This window comes from Esox lucius, chromosome 20 (genome assembly GCF_011004845.1).
Source record: "Esox lucius isolate fEsoLuc1 chromosome 20, fEsoLuc1.pri, whole genome shotgun sequence".
Lineage (NCBI taxonomy): Eukaryota > Metazoa > Chordata > Actinopteri > Esociformes > Esocidae > Esox > Esox lucius.
The window spans coordinates 4583857-4600987 of NC_047588.1; the positions used below are offsets into that span (position 1 = coordinate 4583857).

At 41.4% G+C, this 17131-nt stretch overlaps 1 protein-coding gene across 6 annotated transcripts; it reads right to left on the minus strand.

Moving 5' to 3' along the window:
* Positions 1–1331: 1331 nt before the first annotated feature.
* Positions 1332–16774, minus strand: sybu (syntabulin (syntaxin-interacting)). 6 transcript variants are annotated; one of them, XM_010904339.5, is made up of 8 exons: positions 16576–16774; positions 12413–12471; positions 11981–12167; positions 10746–10886; positions 6942–7041; positions 6316–6474; positions 3424–3576; positions 1332–3103 (listed from the first exon to the last, which is right to left on the minus strand). In XM_010904339.5, the coding sequence occupies exons 2-8, from the start codon at positions 12434–12436 to the stop codon at positions 1990–1992; spliced, it is 1878 nt and encodes a 625-aa protein (XP_010902641.2). In that variant the 5' UTR covers positions 12437–12471; positions 16576–16774; the 3' UTR covers positions 1332–1989. The 6 variants fall into 6 exon arrangements, with proteins under 6 accessions (XP_010902641.2, XP_010902637.2, XP_010902638.2 ...); XM_010904335.4 differs by having other exon boundaries at positions 10746–10940; XM_010904336.4 differs by having other exon boundaries at positions 3424–3579; positions 16576–16771.
* Positions 16775–17131: the final 357 nt, after the last annotated feature.

The following is a 17131-nucleotide window of genomic DNA, read 5'->3' on the forward strand; positions in this document are numbered from 1 at the left end:
CAATAGAATATCCCCCTATGGCAAATGGGAGGGGTGTGAAGAATTAGTTATTTAGCATTGCAATGGACTTCTCATTCAAGCTCTGGTCTCATTGCATCAGTCTGACAGGTACATAAATGGTATTTAATCCTTACACAAACACAGATGTTACATGACATAAAGCATTCATTTAATTGTGTAAATTGTGTAAACGTGAATGTGTTTTTGCTTGAAGAGCAAATGTGCTCTGGAGGTAACGGCTTAGACCACTGGACCAACCTAGGTTGTTGATGGTAGATGTCTGATGTTATGAGTCTGTGTTGCTTTGCTGGTCCTAGACCCATGTCCCAGGTCAACTGCATTATTAACCCCAAAGTACCAGGACATTAAGCCAACAAAATCAGTAAGACAATATCCCGAAGCACACACTGAAATTCACAACATTTCTCCAATGACAATCATTACAGACTTGAATCCCACTGAAAACCTGTGGTTTGACATTAAGATGGCAGTCCATAAGTGCAGACTGAAGGACCACCATTATATGACGTGAAAATATTCTTTAAACCTTGTTTCTATACTGCCTGTGTTAGAGAATTTTAATCAACAGCAGCATATTTTGTCCAAAGCAAAGCCTATGCTGACTCATACTAATTATTTTTTGTCTGTTTATTAAATCATGTTGTAATTCACTTGTACATTGAGAGCTTTTGTGCAGATGTATGCGGAAACATGAGCCCTTGGGCTTGGTACTTTTATGCCATTCCAAAAGCTGTCTGTTCTCAGACAGCTCTTTAGCTGGCTTTGGAATTAAGGATCCCCCTCTAATCTGGAGATTACAGGACATTAAATCTGATTGAACATTTAATTTGCCCACTAAATTTTTAAAGGGATACTATGACAATGGCACCTGTGAGACAAGATCTGCAAAATGCAGCTCAATTGGTTATTTATACAACAATACTTTTTCCTAGAAGTTGGTTCCCAGTTCAGACCTAAACAACCAGATGAGGGTAGAAATTAACCAATTAGTGACCAAATTAATCAAGTACAAGGTAAAAGCGAAAGCCTGCAGACACTCGGCCCTCCATGGAACTGGTTTGACACCTCTAGCTACATCAAGATCTCTTCCAAAGCACATCCGATGCTGTTCTGATTCCTATCACGCTGCTTGCTCAACCAGGAAAATTTACACAGGAACCCTTAAGTGCCACAAGGAACAGTGGGACTCATACAAGAGATAATTTTTAAAGCTGAAAGGAACTTCGCATGGAGGTTAAAGAGTAGGCTCAATGCTTACTAAAGGTAAAACAGACCAGCTCAACTAGAAAAATGCCTCAAGAGTCCAAAAGGTGGGTGGAGTTATCATGCTTTAATATTAAATATATAAGGACATTTCATGTAAACAAACAGTATTGCACATACATAGTTGCTCAGGCACAAACAAGTGTGGGTTGATTTTTGAAGCATTGATCTCCTAAGAACAAGTTGTTACACACGGAAAGCATTACTCCTAGGGAGGAAAAACATTTATGGTGAAGAGTTAAAGCTTTTGACCGCAGGTTTGGAACATAAAATAGTTATGAACACTCGCTCAAATCAACAATCATTCAATCTCACCACCACCCCAAGACATTCTAATAGTTTCAGGAAAAAAACCATTATTAACCTTTGTTGCTAGTACCACCACAGGAAATTAAGAATAACCAAAATAATATTAATACAACATAACCACCTACCCAGATGATTAGCTGACCAAAGTACGACAACAACGTAGAGAAAGTTAAATAATATATCCCACCACCATAATTTCTAAAGTGTTTGCCTAAACGAGGCAAAAACTGTACACAGTGCAAAGTAACAGCGTGGGAACCTAAAGTAACAACTATAATAATATTCACAAGTGTAAAAAAAAAAGGAAACATTGCCACAAGTACTCTTTGATTAGCGGGAGTTGGAAGTGCTTTAAGTTGGAAGGTTCTGGCTGTTAGTGTGGAGGGTTGGAGGTCGTTACACGTCTGCCCCTTCTTGACGAGTAGCGCGACGGAGCGAGTGCAACCCCATGACGCAACAGCCTCGAATGAGTGATGCGATGTTGTAGACCGGTGCTGCTCCGTCCACGCCGTGCCTGGAATACAGCCAGGCCACCGTTGGCAGTACAGGCGCCGCCACTGCAACCAGATCAACCAGGAAGCTGCTGCTCCAATAGCGTTCACTGACTTCGCCCTTCCCTGGGTGGACGCGCGGTACCTTGGTGCTCACCTCGAAGTCCAGCTCGTCCATGAAGCGCTTGCGGACCGCCACTTGGGGCTCGGAGCAACAAAGACCCGAATCGCTGGACGTGTCCGGGCTGACTGTAATGGCCGGAGTTCGGCGACCGGGGCTGGGGACCCTTAAGGCGGATGGCTCAGCTGGAAGTTCCAGGAGGGCAGTAGAACCTGGGAGGAGAGCATCTCCGACCACCCCACCATGGAGCTTCAACAACTGAAGCAGAAGGGCGTGAAGGTCGGGCGGGATGATCACCCCATCGGTCTGGATAGCCTTCTCCGGTGCAGGGAAGGTGAGCGAGCCGTAGCTGAACGTGTCAGCAGGGGGTGGTGGAGGCATGAGCTTCTTCTCCACACCATGTAGTAGACTGGACACCTCAGGGTCAGCCTCGGGGGGGTAGGGCGACTTACTGCTAGTGTCCTGGTCTGCGTCCACCACTGTGGACATGAGCACGCGCTCCAGGACGCCCGTGAAGTCGGCCACGTCAGCGTCAGCTAGCAGCTCGCCGTCCATCTTCTCTGCCGCCTGGTCACATGCCTCCCCCTGCTCGGGGTCATCGTTGAAGTCCATGGTGGCCTCGTCCTGGAGCGCAGAGCCGCTCTGGGCCATCTCCATGCTTCGCAGCAGGGACTCCAGCTTGCGGTTCTGGATGTTGATGTCAACAAAGTACTTCTGGATGCCCTTGTCCTTCTCCATTAGGCTGCTCTTCATCGTGTCCACCACCTGCCGCAGCTGCTTGATCTCCTTGCGCGCCTCCTTTAGAGCCAGCTGAGCCTCTACACGGTGGCACTCCTCCTCAATCCAGTCCTCCCTCATCCGGCCCAGCTGGGACTTCAGCTCCTCAATTTCAGACTCCCTGAGGTGGAAATCAGGTTAATTGATCAAGATTCCCACAAGCTATTATAAATGCAGATGCTACTCTTCCTGGGGTCCACCAAATATCTGCATAATATTGGTTATGTAACAAGGTAAAATACAGTTAGCATTTAGCTATATCCAAACAATTGTTTTCATGTCGGGCTAACTTTACAAAATATCTGTAATTTGTACAAATACAAATTTGTAATCCTAGTCTTATGTTGTTTTTAACATGAACTGTAGATAAAATGCACTTCCTCAAATGCATTTAGGAGACTGGCTAAGCAAAAGATGGAGAGTAAAATGGTGAGAACCAACCTATCGTGGATAGTGTTCTCTGCCTCCCTCAGCTTGCTCCTCAGGTGACGAACAGCCACCTCCTTCTGCTGCAGTGGTGTGAGGTACTGCTCTGGGTTAGGGGGTCTGATGCCGTGGTTGTCCCCACAGGAATGGTATGTCCTGGGACTCACCCTTCTGGGGAAGGAAGACAGAAAATGACACTGTACTACGGCCAAGGCCCACCTGTTCTTCTGCTGAGACAGCATCTTTTGATCTAAGAAGTCAAATTCTCAACATGGATTCTGATGAAGGCTGACCTATGCTACACCCCGTACTCCGTTCTGTGCTATATGTTTAGCCCCATCTGAATCAGACTCGCTCAGTTCTGTCGGGAAAGGAACTAGGCCATGGGGGGCGGGGTTGCGGAACTCCCGATGTAAAGCTCAGAATAGCTTGTCTAAGAAGGAAACCTTGCAAGCAGTATTTATCTATTGCTTAGTCAATTCTGACTAAGGATGGGCACTGTCAGGACATAGGCTCAGCAAAGCCAGTCAGGCATTACGACTGGCATAGGATTACCAGGCTGCAGAATACAGGACAAAAAAAAGAAAACTTAAATGCCATGTTGGTGGGAGGGGATGGATAGGGAAAGAATTAAGCCCAAATTACATTTGCATTGTTCAAGTTCACCATTTACTAGTAAGTGTGTTTTTGCCTCAATTTACAGAAATGCATAAAACATCTTTCAAATTACTACAAGCGTATTAACCTTCGATTGTACTTAACAGTTCCAGAATATCTCTAAGCAGGCCTTAATCAGGTCCAAAGAGGATTGATGAAACATTTTATTTCATTTGAGGATAAGAGGGTGGATTTGGCTAATATGCAGAGCAACCCCTCTTACAACTAGACTTCACAGCCGGCACTATATCCTAGCAACAACGTGAGACTTATGCTTTGATCAGAGCTCTCTGCATCCTTGCCAGAAATAGAACAGGGTAGCATAAGGTAGCAAGAGAACAAGGACGTCAAACAAAACCCAGCCTTGAAGAACACTGTGCTTAAGGGAAGAAAAACCCTGTAACATCAAAAATAAAAAGACAATATGCATATTCATCAAACACAAAGGTAGATAAATAAGGATTGTACTGCATATAGGAGAACAAGCTTGTGGGCTGAACTGTTATTTCTACAGTCGGAGCAGAGGCAAGATAGTCGTTTGGTTTGCTTATGCAGTGCTGCTGTTATGGGAGCAAAGGAATACTCGAATGACTGTTATGCCACATTAGCAACCTGAGAGCCTAGTAGCACTACCACAGTAATGTGAGATCCCAAGTGAACAAGGCAGGGATGCAGACAGGGCAGTTCAGCTATCGACCAGGTTGTGCAGAAGTTCTTTAACCTTAAGCCTGTCCTTGCCCTATCGCTATCACTTAGTACACTCCAAGCTCAACCAGGACCTGCGCACTTAGGGCATTCTCCAGCCTACAACAAAGATCGAGCATGGAAGCTGCACGACCTCCACAAGACGTCCCCAGAGCATAACGAGATGAGGCAGCCCTGTCTGACATCTACACTGGATGCCACAGAGCAAATTCACAAGGCCCCACCCATTTGCCTCCACCAGGACTTTCAACTCCTGATCACAACACTATAGCTTTACTGCAAGGCAGTGACTCAAAACTAATGAGAATGTGTTCACCCCTTTTCTAATAAATGTGATATGACCATCAGGTTTGTTCATATCACATTTATATATACAATATTTGTAAGGACACCTATGGGTAAGGGTAACAACTTTGATACTGCCCATGACCACTGACAAGGAACAGTACCTCCTTTGCAGACCTTTGTAGGCCTGCTAATATAAGGCCAAATGGCCCAGATTGCCAAATATCAACAAGCTTGCACTGATAACCGCTGTTCAAGCATAACACAGGGTGGATACCTCACACTTAACAGGATAACCAAATACAGACATTGTTTATTAAATCCTCCATAATCTCAGCATAGCCCAATCCAGACCGATATAATCCCAATCTCTCAGAGGAGAACATCCATCCGCCCACTCATGTCCGCCATTGTTCCCTTGCCTCCTGTCCCAGACTCTGTTCCTACTTACTGCCCATCTCTTCCAGCACAGATGCTACATTTAAGAACAATTAAACTTTTTGGAATGTTAGCTTGTTCCTCGCCCTAAGACGACAACTACAGGCAAGCAGGATTTATAATTCAGCCAGTGCACAAACTTCAGCAAGTGAAGGTCTAGGGTTGGGTTTTGTGGTCTAGGGTTGGGTTTTGTGGTCTAGGGTTGGGTTTTGTGGTCCAAGCTGTTGGCACTTGTTCACATCTGCTGCTGCATGGGTTGAATACAGCACACAGCACTGAAAGCATAACATTTTAATGTTAACATAACCAGTCCTCACTAAAAACAAGTGATCAGAGCATGCCTATTGTCTTTGAATGGCCAAATCATCTTAATATAACAATAAACCAAATATGAAATTGATTATAGGTGACTGACAGCTGAACATGCTCAAACACCCTGATCCCATCCACTGATTGTCAGCAGTGGACGTTAAAAGGCATTTAGAAGGAAACAACCAAGGATACAACTGTAAAGATGTCTTTCAGTTGAGTAACCATCTAACATGAGTGACATGTTATAATAAAACTGACCCACGTCTGTCACTCCTTGGGCATTTTATGTTGACATGAATGAAAAAGTACAATGTAAACAGTCTACCATATATCATAGGCTAGGTGGACATTTTGCTAGATTGCTTAAAGCTACTCAATCCTTTGAGATACATAGTCTGTGATCCTGACAACTCCTAGTGTCCACCTTCTGGGCAAACTGACAGAGGGGTACAGCTGGGGGTTGTTCCTAGATGTGGCCACAGAGTATCAGGGTGTGTCATAGCTGTTAACCTGGAGGGTATAGTTGGGCTGGAGTTGCTGCTGCTGTTTGTCAGTGAGGGGATCGTCCTGGTTGGGGTCCTGTACGGAGCGTAAAGCTCGGCATCGTGGGACGCCATGTGGGTCCCTGGTGGCATGAACACTGGGAGGCTCCTGATCTGTGGACCACGACTATGGAAAGAGAAACCATGATAATAGTATATATATTGTGTTGTAATTTCACCTTCTGATCATTGAAAGAAATGTAAGTGTTGACCACAAAGATTGAACCAATAACACATAGCAGTACTCTGAATACCAAACAACTAACTAACAGGGCGGCTGTAGTCCCGAACAGTGGATGTCTAAAAGCAGTGGTATATCAGGCCATATACCATAGGAATGGCAACTACTCTCTATGGTTGGTATGAATTATAATGGCAGTAGGACGGTTCAAGGGCTTGGGGTGTATTATCAGTATACCCCAACTAAGGGCTGTTAAGGGTTACTAACACGATGTGACTTGATACACTTCTTAGTCATGGTATATCAGCCTACAGTAGTACACATACAGAAACAATAGGGTGAATTACAAACTTCAGTTTCATACATACTCAGATTACACACGTACAATTTTGGGCCACAACCGAAGCCTTTACCTGCGTGAGGAGGTCTTCTTTCCGGTGGAGTTGTGGGCCACGCTCTCCCCTCTCTTCAGACTGCCAGCACTGCTGGAGGAGCTGAAGTCTGCCTCGCTACCTGCAGAGAATCAGAAAACATCTATTACCACTGACCTAGCACAGAGACCTAGTCAGTACAAAACACCAGCACAGATGCAACATGGTAACATACACTTAGCACTACCACAGCCACAAACCATAGTTTCTCACCAAAGACTATTTGTAAGTTAAATTTTCATCTAGTCAGACCACAACACTTGGCATTCAGAATCAGAAGTAAAAAAACAACCACCACTCTTCAAAGGGAACTCATGCTGACAACTTCGATCCAGCCACAGAGCCCCTTGTTAGAGGCTATGGTGCATGTATGGTTGGCATCATGGTGTCAGTGACAGCATTAAAGTTGAAGCCATTGTATTATAGTTTCCCTAACAGCAGGCTACACCTGTCCAAAGTCACACTCAACCCGAAGGCAGCCCCTTACCATTCTGCACAACAGCAGGATCTGTCACTCATCTGGCTGATGGAAGGATACACAGTGGTATCACTTTTGATTTTTACTATAAACCAACTGCCTTATGTATGTGGGAATGAAAGTAAATGTGATATTTAAATCATAAACCACTTAAATAATTAAAAGCGGAAAACCAACAGGAGTTGGTCATTTCTAACAATCGACTGCTTATGCCACATTCACCGACTATCAGAATGTTAAATGTTAGTTCTCAGGGGGAAATTTTACTTGAATGTAATAGGGAAGAGAATGGTTCATACCCAATACGTTGTTTCGCAATTTAAATTTTGATTCATTACAATCTTAAAATGGTTAATGCTGTTGTCATGTTAACAGGTAACGTTTGTTAGCAATGTTAGCAAGTTGCCAAATAAACAAAACCTTTTATGATTGAGTAATTGTTCAGACTTTAAAAAATATGTAGTCAAATTAATATTATCATTCTCAAATAATTCCATCAAAGAAAAACAATTTTCAATCTTAAATAGTCAGCCAGCATGGCAACTCACTAGGTGGGTCAAACATTCTTCCTAATCCGTGATTGGTAACCACCATTAAGGTAAGGAAGCCTGGGACACTAACAATGTATTTTCACTGAACTGGACATACCTGAGTAGCATCTCTTTCCATTACATAAAACCATTGTGAAAAATGTGCTCACTGTGAATTTCAATTAACTAACAATAAAACAGATCCTTCCGTGAGTGAGTCCAAGAACAGGTAACTTGTGCTCACAAACAACAAGTAAACTACTGCTAATCAGCCTAATTGGAAAACCTCAGGTCCCAATTGATTTCCACCCATCAACAGGCACTTTGTCTTCATTTAATCTCTGATATTTATTGGTAAACTTGAACATGACATGTTTTGCTGCCACCTTTTGGGTAAAAACTTACAAATGGGAAAAAAACATGCCCTCCATTAGTGGCACCTTAAATAAATCTGAAGAAAAATGGTTGTGGAACAATGTAATAGTTGTTAAGGTCATCAGCTTGACCTTACACTGAAAAAATATCAAATGCATTTATAAAAGCCCTTTTTACATCAGCATTTGTCACAAAGTGCTTTTACAAAACACCTGGCCTTAAACCCCAACAAACAAACAAGAGTGTGGAATATCAGTGACTAGGAAAAACTAAGAATGCCAAAATTTTGGAAGAAACCTAGACAGGACCCAGGCTCAGAGGGGTGACCAGTCCTCTACTGGCTGTGCCGGGTGAACATATTAAGATTACAATTGTAATAATTAATAAATGCATGTGAGCTGAGTCTAGAGTCTATTTAAACTTCCAGGTCGGAAGCTTGACCAGATGGACAAGGGACATACAGAATATTAGAAACATTAAATGTAACTGATTTAAAAATAATTAAAAGATAAATAAATGGTCATTATCAGATTACAATTTTATTAAAAAAAACAATGTGACAATTAATGGCAGACCTAGAAAATCTTATGAACAAAATCAAATTATATACAGTGGGGAGAACAAGTATTTGATTCACTGCCGATTTTGCAGGTTTTCCCACTCACAAAGCATGTAGAAGTCTGTAATTTTTATCATAGGTACTCTTCAACTGTGAGTGACAGAATCTAAAACAAAAATCCAAAAAATCACGTTGTATGATTTTTAAATAATGAATTTGCATTTTATTGCATAACATAAGTATTTGATCACCTACCAACCAGTAAGAATTCCAGCTCTCACAGACCTGTTATTTTTTCTTTAAGAAGCCCTGCTGTTCTCCACTCATTACTGGTATTAGCTGCACCTGTTTGAACTTGTTACCTGTATAAAAGACACCTGTCCACACACTGAAATTGTATGATTTTTAAGTAATAAATTAGCATTTTATTGCATGACATAAGTATTTGATACATCAGAAAAGCAGAACTTAATATTTGGTACAGAAACCTTTGTTTGCAATTACAGAGATCATACGTTTCCTAAGTTGCCCTGGCTGTGTGTTTCGGGTCGTTGTCTTGCTGGAAGACCCAGACACGACCCATCTTCAATGCTCTTACTGTGGGAAGGAGATTGTTGGCCAAGATCTCACGATACATGGCCCCATCCATCCTCTCCTCAATACGGTGCAGTCTTCCTGTCCCCTTTACAGAAAAGCATGTTTCCACCTCTATGCTTCATGGTTGGGATGGTGTTCTTGGGGTTATACTCATCCTTCTTCCTCCAAACACGGCGAGTGGAGTTTAGACCAAAAAGCTCTATTTTTGTCTCATCGGACCACATGACCTTCTCCCATTCCTCCTCTGGATCATCCAGATGGTCATTGGCAAACTTCAGAGGGGCCTGGACATGCGCGGGCTTGAGCAGGGGGACCTTGCGTGCGCTGCAGGATTTTAATCCATGACGGCTTAGTGTGTTACTAATGGTTTTCTTTGAGACTGTGGTCCCAGCTCTCTTCAGGTCATTGACCAGGTCCTGCCATGTAGTTCTGGGCTGATCCCTCACCTTCCTCATGATCATTGATGCCCCACGAGGTGAGATCTTGCATGGAGCCCCAGACCGAGGGAAATTGACCGTCATCTTGAACTTCTTCTATTGTCTAATAATTGCGCCAATAGTTGTTGCCTTCTCACCAAGCTGCTTGCCTATTGTCCTAGCCTTGTCCAGGCCTACAATTTTATCCTTGATGTCCTTACACAGCTCTCTGGTCTTGGCCATTGTGGAGAGGTTGGCGTCTGTTTGATTGAGTGTGTGGACAGGTGTCTTTTATACAGGTAACGAGTTCAAACAGGTGCAGCTAATACAAGTAATGAGTGGAGAACAGGAGGGCTTCTTAAAGAAAAAATAACAGGTATGTGAGAGCTGGAATTCTTACTGGTTGGTAGGTGATCAAATACTTATGTCATGCAATAAAATGCAAATACATTATTTAAAAATCATACAATGTGCTTTTCTGGATTTTTGATTCCACCTCTCACAGTTGAAGTGTACCTATATTAAAAATGACAGACCTCTACATGCTTTGTAAGTAGGAAAACCTGCAAAATCGGCAGTGTATCAACTACTTGTTCTCCCCACTGTATATTCCAATTAAGATTTTAGTTTTACATCTTTGGGAACTTTTAATTTAATGTGAAGGGGTTCCCCACAGTCTCTGTCTCAATGTGATGGATCCTCCAAGATATATTTTTTTTAGAGTTAAAAAAAGACCTGAAATTACAACATTCGCATTACAACAAGGGCAACATTATTCAAAAGCCCCCTAATGATCCATCTAAAGACCTTTTCCCCACAGTAGAACCTTACCTGTGGGCAGTGTGGACAACCGTTGCTCCTTCTTGTGCCTCGGCGGGGGGGCGTGCCACTCTGCCATCACCCTGACCCTCTTCACCTTGGCCTTGCGCTCCGCGGCTGGTGTGGGGGAGCATTGCGGACTGTTGTCTGAGCCTGACGGGGTTTTGGAGGGGGATACTGACTGACTACTGGGGCAGCCGGTGTCATCTACGTAGACAGTGCAGACAGGTATTGCCAAGAATACGCATGCAGCATGGAATATAGAGTGGTCAATCAAACATTCACAGCACGAGATTCAGTGCCTCTTATCTGTTAGTGCCGTAACTCATCATGCAAACGGTGTTCATGATTACAGACACCACAGCAATGTGTTGTAATAGCAAGAAAATGGTGAGAGGACACAAAACATTAATTTCGATTGGATGTTTTTCATCTTTTGTGATAAAAAGTGTTGATTTTGGTTTCATAGGTTTAGTTGTAGTAAAAGGAATTTAAAAGGAAGTCCTCTAAATATGGGCGTACCATAAAAGGCGGTGCCACTTCTGGAATAATTCCAAATAATATAGCAATTTAGTTATGTGTGCAAACTTTGTTATGGTTACAGTAGCACTGTGTAATGACAAATAGATGTTTTAAATCCAGGGTTGTTTTTAATGTTTTTTAATCAAAAGTGTTTTCTATCTAGGGTATTCTTTCATCCAGAAAAATCTAGTTGAGAGCCAAATTAATCAAAGTACTGTCACAGATGAGGATTTAATCTTTAAGTTAGAACTCAAAAAACCTCCAGTACATAGTTATGTAATCAACTAGTGTGTGGTACAATGTGAAGTCGCCAACTTAGTTACATCACTTTATACAATATAACAGTACAATGATATGGCTTTTATCAGGCCAAACATGGCTGCAAGGATGCACTACAATCAGAAATCGAACTGGGTATTTCTAAAACGCTGGTGCCACATCTTCTTCAGTTGCCCATTTTTGTCATTATTGGTGAAATAAGGGTCAATCTGCAGTCTGCACAAGAAATACAGGAAGGACCAGAGGCCTAAAGACCAGTCCATCTGCCCAACATCCAGTACATCTATGTATGGGTCCCATCAACAACGTGCCAATAGTCTATTGATAGGTGAAAGCAAAGGCCCATCTATTCGGTTTTAGCGAAGTGTAGTAAGGAATCGATTTTAAACTGACTTTAGGATGCACCCTACTCTAAAGCTGAAACGTGGAAATATGGGACCACATACCTGAACAAAAGCTATTGGTGCTGATGGTTCGTTTGGAGCGGTCCGAGTTGATGTCACAGTCTTTTCCCTCCTCTTCTGAAATGGGTGATTCGGAATTTGGCGACCCTTTGTCATTGAGATGGTAAGGATGAAGGACCAAACGTGGAATGCGACTGCGGGGGCTCTCCTTTCCAGATGATTTTTTTTCCTGTGAACCATATGAAACGCCACACAAATTTACTCACGTTGTTACGGGAAAAGTGCGTTGTTGGATGTTGCGCGCAGAGTAGTTATTGATCATGTGCACGTGAGTAACTGCACTATTCTGTATACTGCCCTATAAATCATGAACTATTAGTCTAGTCTTCTAAATATGATCAATTAAATCGACAATAGTCAGATGTAGTTTTAAGATGATGAGACAGAACGCATAATCAACTTGCATTTACGCACCTCGTATTCCTGGAATGGTCCCATCGTGATTGAAAATGCGTTTCCTGTGTTCCTGAGTTCTGTGAGAGAAGTAAAAATATGTTAGATGTGTTTCTGTGCGCGGCATCCTGACGTGGCACGCTGGCACGAAAACCTTAACGAACAACGGCGACTCTGTCTGAAAACTGTTACACCACTCATGTCACCCCCGCCCACCTCTGCCAGGCACAGATGGCACAGATACCAATGACAATGACGCATTATTTCCTCAAAAATTTCATAAAGATATATGGAGCTTTTCTCAGATGTATCCAGTAGCCAACAAACCAAGCCAAATGCCCATTACATGAACCTGCGACTAAAATACAACTTCGTAAAAACCAGGACGGAATATGATTGAAATGTTTTTATGAATGATACCGCAAAGAGGGACTGGGTGTAGTTCACTTTATTTATTCATGCATTAATAAAAAATAAAATAATGTCCCCCTAGGTGGGAAGCACCAGCATCGTCAGACATCTGTTACAAGATGATTAAAGGTTGCCATCCGCGCCACAAATCATTCTGCCAAGAAATACATCACAAAAATATGATAATCTAATCTTCCTAGTGGCACCCAATGCCAAAGGGCCCCTTTCCAAAAATGACACCAGAAAATAAGAAGCAAATCAATCACTAAATAGTTAGACAATTATTATAGAACTGTATTTTCACAGGCACTTACAAATCTGAAATAGAATAGAAAGAAACATCCCTTTTGAAAAGATGAAACAAAGGAATGCTGAGTTCTACATGTGGTTAAAATCCCCCATTTTGACATAGAACCATATTGCCTACATGCACAAAACTGTATTTCTTATTGATGTTTGATGGCTGAATAATTTAAGGTTCACATAATGCCTGGCTGCACCTTAAAACATCACTCTCCATCTCTTCTTTCCTGTTGAATGCAACGCCCCTCACCATCATCGCTCAGTTATGTAAGCGCGTACGTGTTTGGTCTTCTTTTTTTATATACAGAGAATGACATAATTGACCCCTACAGTCAAAATGTTTTTCACTTCACTGAATCCAGACTTTCCCCCTTTTGAAGTCCAGACACTGTCTCTATTTCGACTGCATGGCAGCCTCAATGTTGATAAACATAGCTCAGAACATCTGCTGTGCCCGAGTCAACATGCAATGTGAAAGACACTATCATCACTTCTATATCGTCCACTATAGGTAAGTTTTCAGCAAGTAAGGACGACAAAACACCATAATCAATTATACCACTAAATAAAACACCTTGCTATGGTTTCCCTTTGTTTTCTATCTGTCTCCCGATAACTGTCAGACTGACACACTGGCACCCAGCTTCTGAGTGGAATCAAATTAGGCAGCAGGCACTGTCACAGATCTACCAACAAACCATGCCCTAGCAACAGACTTGGCAACAGAGAAAAAGTACAGCAAGGAATACCAAGCCGAGATTGGGCCAATCACATTTCGCAGACAGTTCTGCATTCTGCATCCTCCAATAATTTTTTCCAACCCTCCAAGGGTTTTCCTCCTGCAACATAACAATGGTTAATATTGTTTATTTCTACACCAGCCTAGGATGGTGCACTATTGAGCCCTCGTGTCTGTGATGATGATGTTTTCCTGTATGTAGATTAACTCAAATCTAGTATGCCAGTTGTAATAGATTTGGTCAATTATTTTGGTAACTTCTCTGGATATAGTATCAATTAGAGCTGGACCATATCTCTACAGATGCAAAAGCCTTTACGATAAAAAAAATCCCAATATTAAGATCTCACCAGACACGTTAATATAACTAAGTTTTGACATTAGGAAACAATATTCTTCCCTATTCAAAGTGGATTTCTCCCCTCTGATAGACAAACTCAAAGCTGGCATGCCAATTTTGAGAGTTAAAGACATTAAAATGGGTCTCTTCAAGCAATTATGTTATTTTTCGCAACTAGACTAAATATTAATCTGTATGTATTCAAATCAGATGTCTTTTTTTTTTTTTATCTGGCACATCCACATTTTATATCCTACTTCTATTTGGCTGCACTGTTCACTTTAACCTTTGAATGGAAATTGATAATTGCAACGTGCTGTTATCATTTGGAGTAATGACTTACTGGAATGACTGTAATCGTAATCCCATTGTGCCCCATTGTGTCCCGTAGTAAAATCTTCAATATTTTACACAGATTACACTATAAAAAATTTTAATATAAATATAATATTTACAAAATATTTGTATACATTTTTTATTTAAGTAAATATAAAATATGCCATTTAGCTGACATTTTTATTTTAATTCCAAGTATTGTTCACACAGTATCTTAATGCGGATTTTATCACACCATTGCATGTAAATCTCTTCCTTCCAGTGTTCCCTTTTAGTGTCAAATAGAGACACAGCGGGTTACAGAGGGTTGACAGCCTCCATTTCCCATACAGATACTGTATTTTCATCCCATGCATGTTTTCAGCAGATAACATACAAATTTAACCAAATCAGAGGAAGCTGTCTGGCACAGTCTGTGTATAACCAAGTTCCTGGCCTTGGGTCCTATGGCTGGAGCTTGTGTTATTAACTGACTATACAATTTGGGTGTTCTGCACAGCTCAAGAAAATGTTATCTCATTAAGCTTGAGTGTCAAGATAATGGTTTCATATGAAAACAGTTGTTTTATTTGCATTCCACTTAGATGTGTGGTTATTAACAACTGTTCTGAGCTGAGTCTAGGCTATGTACATCACAATACTGCTTCTTCAATCGTTTCAGTATGTGTTTAGTCTGTGTCCTTGGCTTGAGTGTGCACTTTAGGGCAGTCAACTGTATGGAATTATATAATCCCATTTCTTTCTCTGAGTGTGACGTATGAGGTTACATGTTATCATTCAATGAGATTCACGTAACCTGAAAATAGATTCAAGTAAGCTGAACATTTGGACAATATTGACTACGTGCATGTTTAACATGTGATGTGCTTAACTTGGATAAATGTTAGGCCTATTGTAGAGTTGTTTTTACCTTGTATTCTTTTCTAATTATTTTTGTCTTACAGTTTTTACAAAATTTTACCCAATTCTGTCCAACTCACCATTATAGAATAGAATTATAGATACTGCCTCATTGCAACAGACAACTACACAGCAGGAATGGAACAGTTGAAGATTAAGATCTTGGATGCACATCTCACCAATACATTTCTGCTTCTATCGCACTGCTAAACCAGGTTGTCTTCACTAGCATATGGGAGAGCGCAATTTGATGAGCCAATTTGAGCTGCCCTCTGCTGAACTACTGGGTACTGAGTATTTATAATTTTCACATCGAAAGTATAAGAGTAAAAAAACAAAGCTTTCCACCACTTTTGATTATTACTCTTATAATTTTGATGTGAAAAAATAATAAAGACAGATCACCCAGTGGATATAAGATCCAAATAACACTTTGATATGGTTAAAATTATGACAATTTGCTTAATGTGAAAGTGTTGTATGCAAAAAAAGAAATAATTTCAGTTTGGGTAGGATTTTTCTTCTGGCCAAGGACGTGATTAGAATAGACCAATGACTGTTCATCCGGGTCAGAAGGTTATCCCTTCAAACCACATTATCCAGTCTGGTCAAAATAGTTTCATAATGCCCACATAATCAGATGGAACATTTCAATGGCCAAAGGAGTCGCAAGGAAATTAATTAGAAAACAAATATTGATCAGAAACTAATGAAAAACAATTACAGCTATCCCATTAGCTTTTGAAAACCCAAAATAGGTTTTCCTTGCCTTGGAACATATCAAAGCATGAATGGGAATGGTCGCCTTTATTAGCCTGTATTACGCAGCTGAAATTGATGGCGCTGTCCACTGACTAGTGGTGCTGTTTCGCGTCAAGACGCGTTTCAGATCAAAGTTAACGTTACCCGCTTTTCCAGCAACCCCACCTTACACATTTGGTTAGTGCGCAGCAGCAGTTTTTCGACATTTATTTTTCACCAGAGTAGTGTAACAATTTCGGACATAGGCTATATATTTCGACGGTTAGCAAATCGTGATGTGTTGATGATTGGTTTACTTGGAAAGATCGGTAATTGGAAAGTAAACAGCATCATAAAGGCAATAGCTAAATAGATGTTTATCATAAATTCCCCTATACATAAAATCCTACTTGCCTTGACGTTTTTTGTTGGTTGATTCCTCCAGTCGCAAAATATATAGTCGTGTGGTCTGAATCACCGAAACGCAAGCGAGTCCAGCGTTTCTCCACGGTTCCTGACGAGTAGAATGTCAAGCTCACTCCACGAAGTGTTTTGATCTGTGGATACTGCACAGTGAACACAGGATTGGACGAGGATGAAGCGGACCACGCTCCCCAACAATGACAGTGCGCGCTCGACGTCAAATATGACCTATGTTCCGAGAGTTTGTGTTACATAAAAAAACAACGATTAAACCGTAGGTTTCTGTCTCGGAATTGTTGACTCATATTAAAGACATATGACCTAATTATTAACAGTCATATACTTCCACGTGAGCATACACCATGTTCCCCAAAACGACACCGTCCACAGAACCAGGTTGATGTGTGTAAACAACAATTGCATTTACATTTGAAACAATGCCGGATCATACGAAGCATATTCAGAATCCAGTACATTTACACATAGCCAGAAATAAACTTGATGTAATGGTGTTGCTAGTGGTAGACAACATAAACAAAATACACAA

Excerpts from the sequence above, each read along its gene's own strand:
- sybu (XM_010904334.4), bottom strand. The coding sequence starts at position 12,436 with ATGGGACCATTCCAGGAATACGAG. Across the intron at positions 10,941-11,980 it reads CACCAATAGCTTTTGTTCAG|ATGACACCGGCTGCCCCAGT; the intron begins GTATGTGGTCCC and ends CTGTCTACGTAG. Across the intron at positions 3,580-6,315 it reads AGCCCAACTATACCCTCCAG|AAGGGTGAGTCCCAGGACAT; the intron begins GTTAACAGCTAT and ends TTCCTTCCCCAG.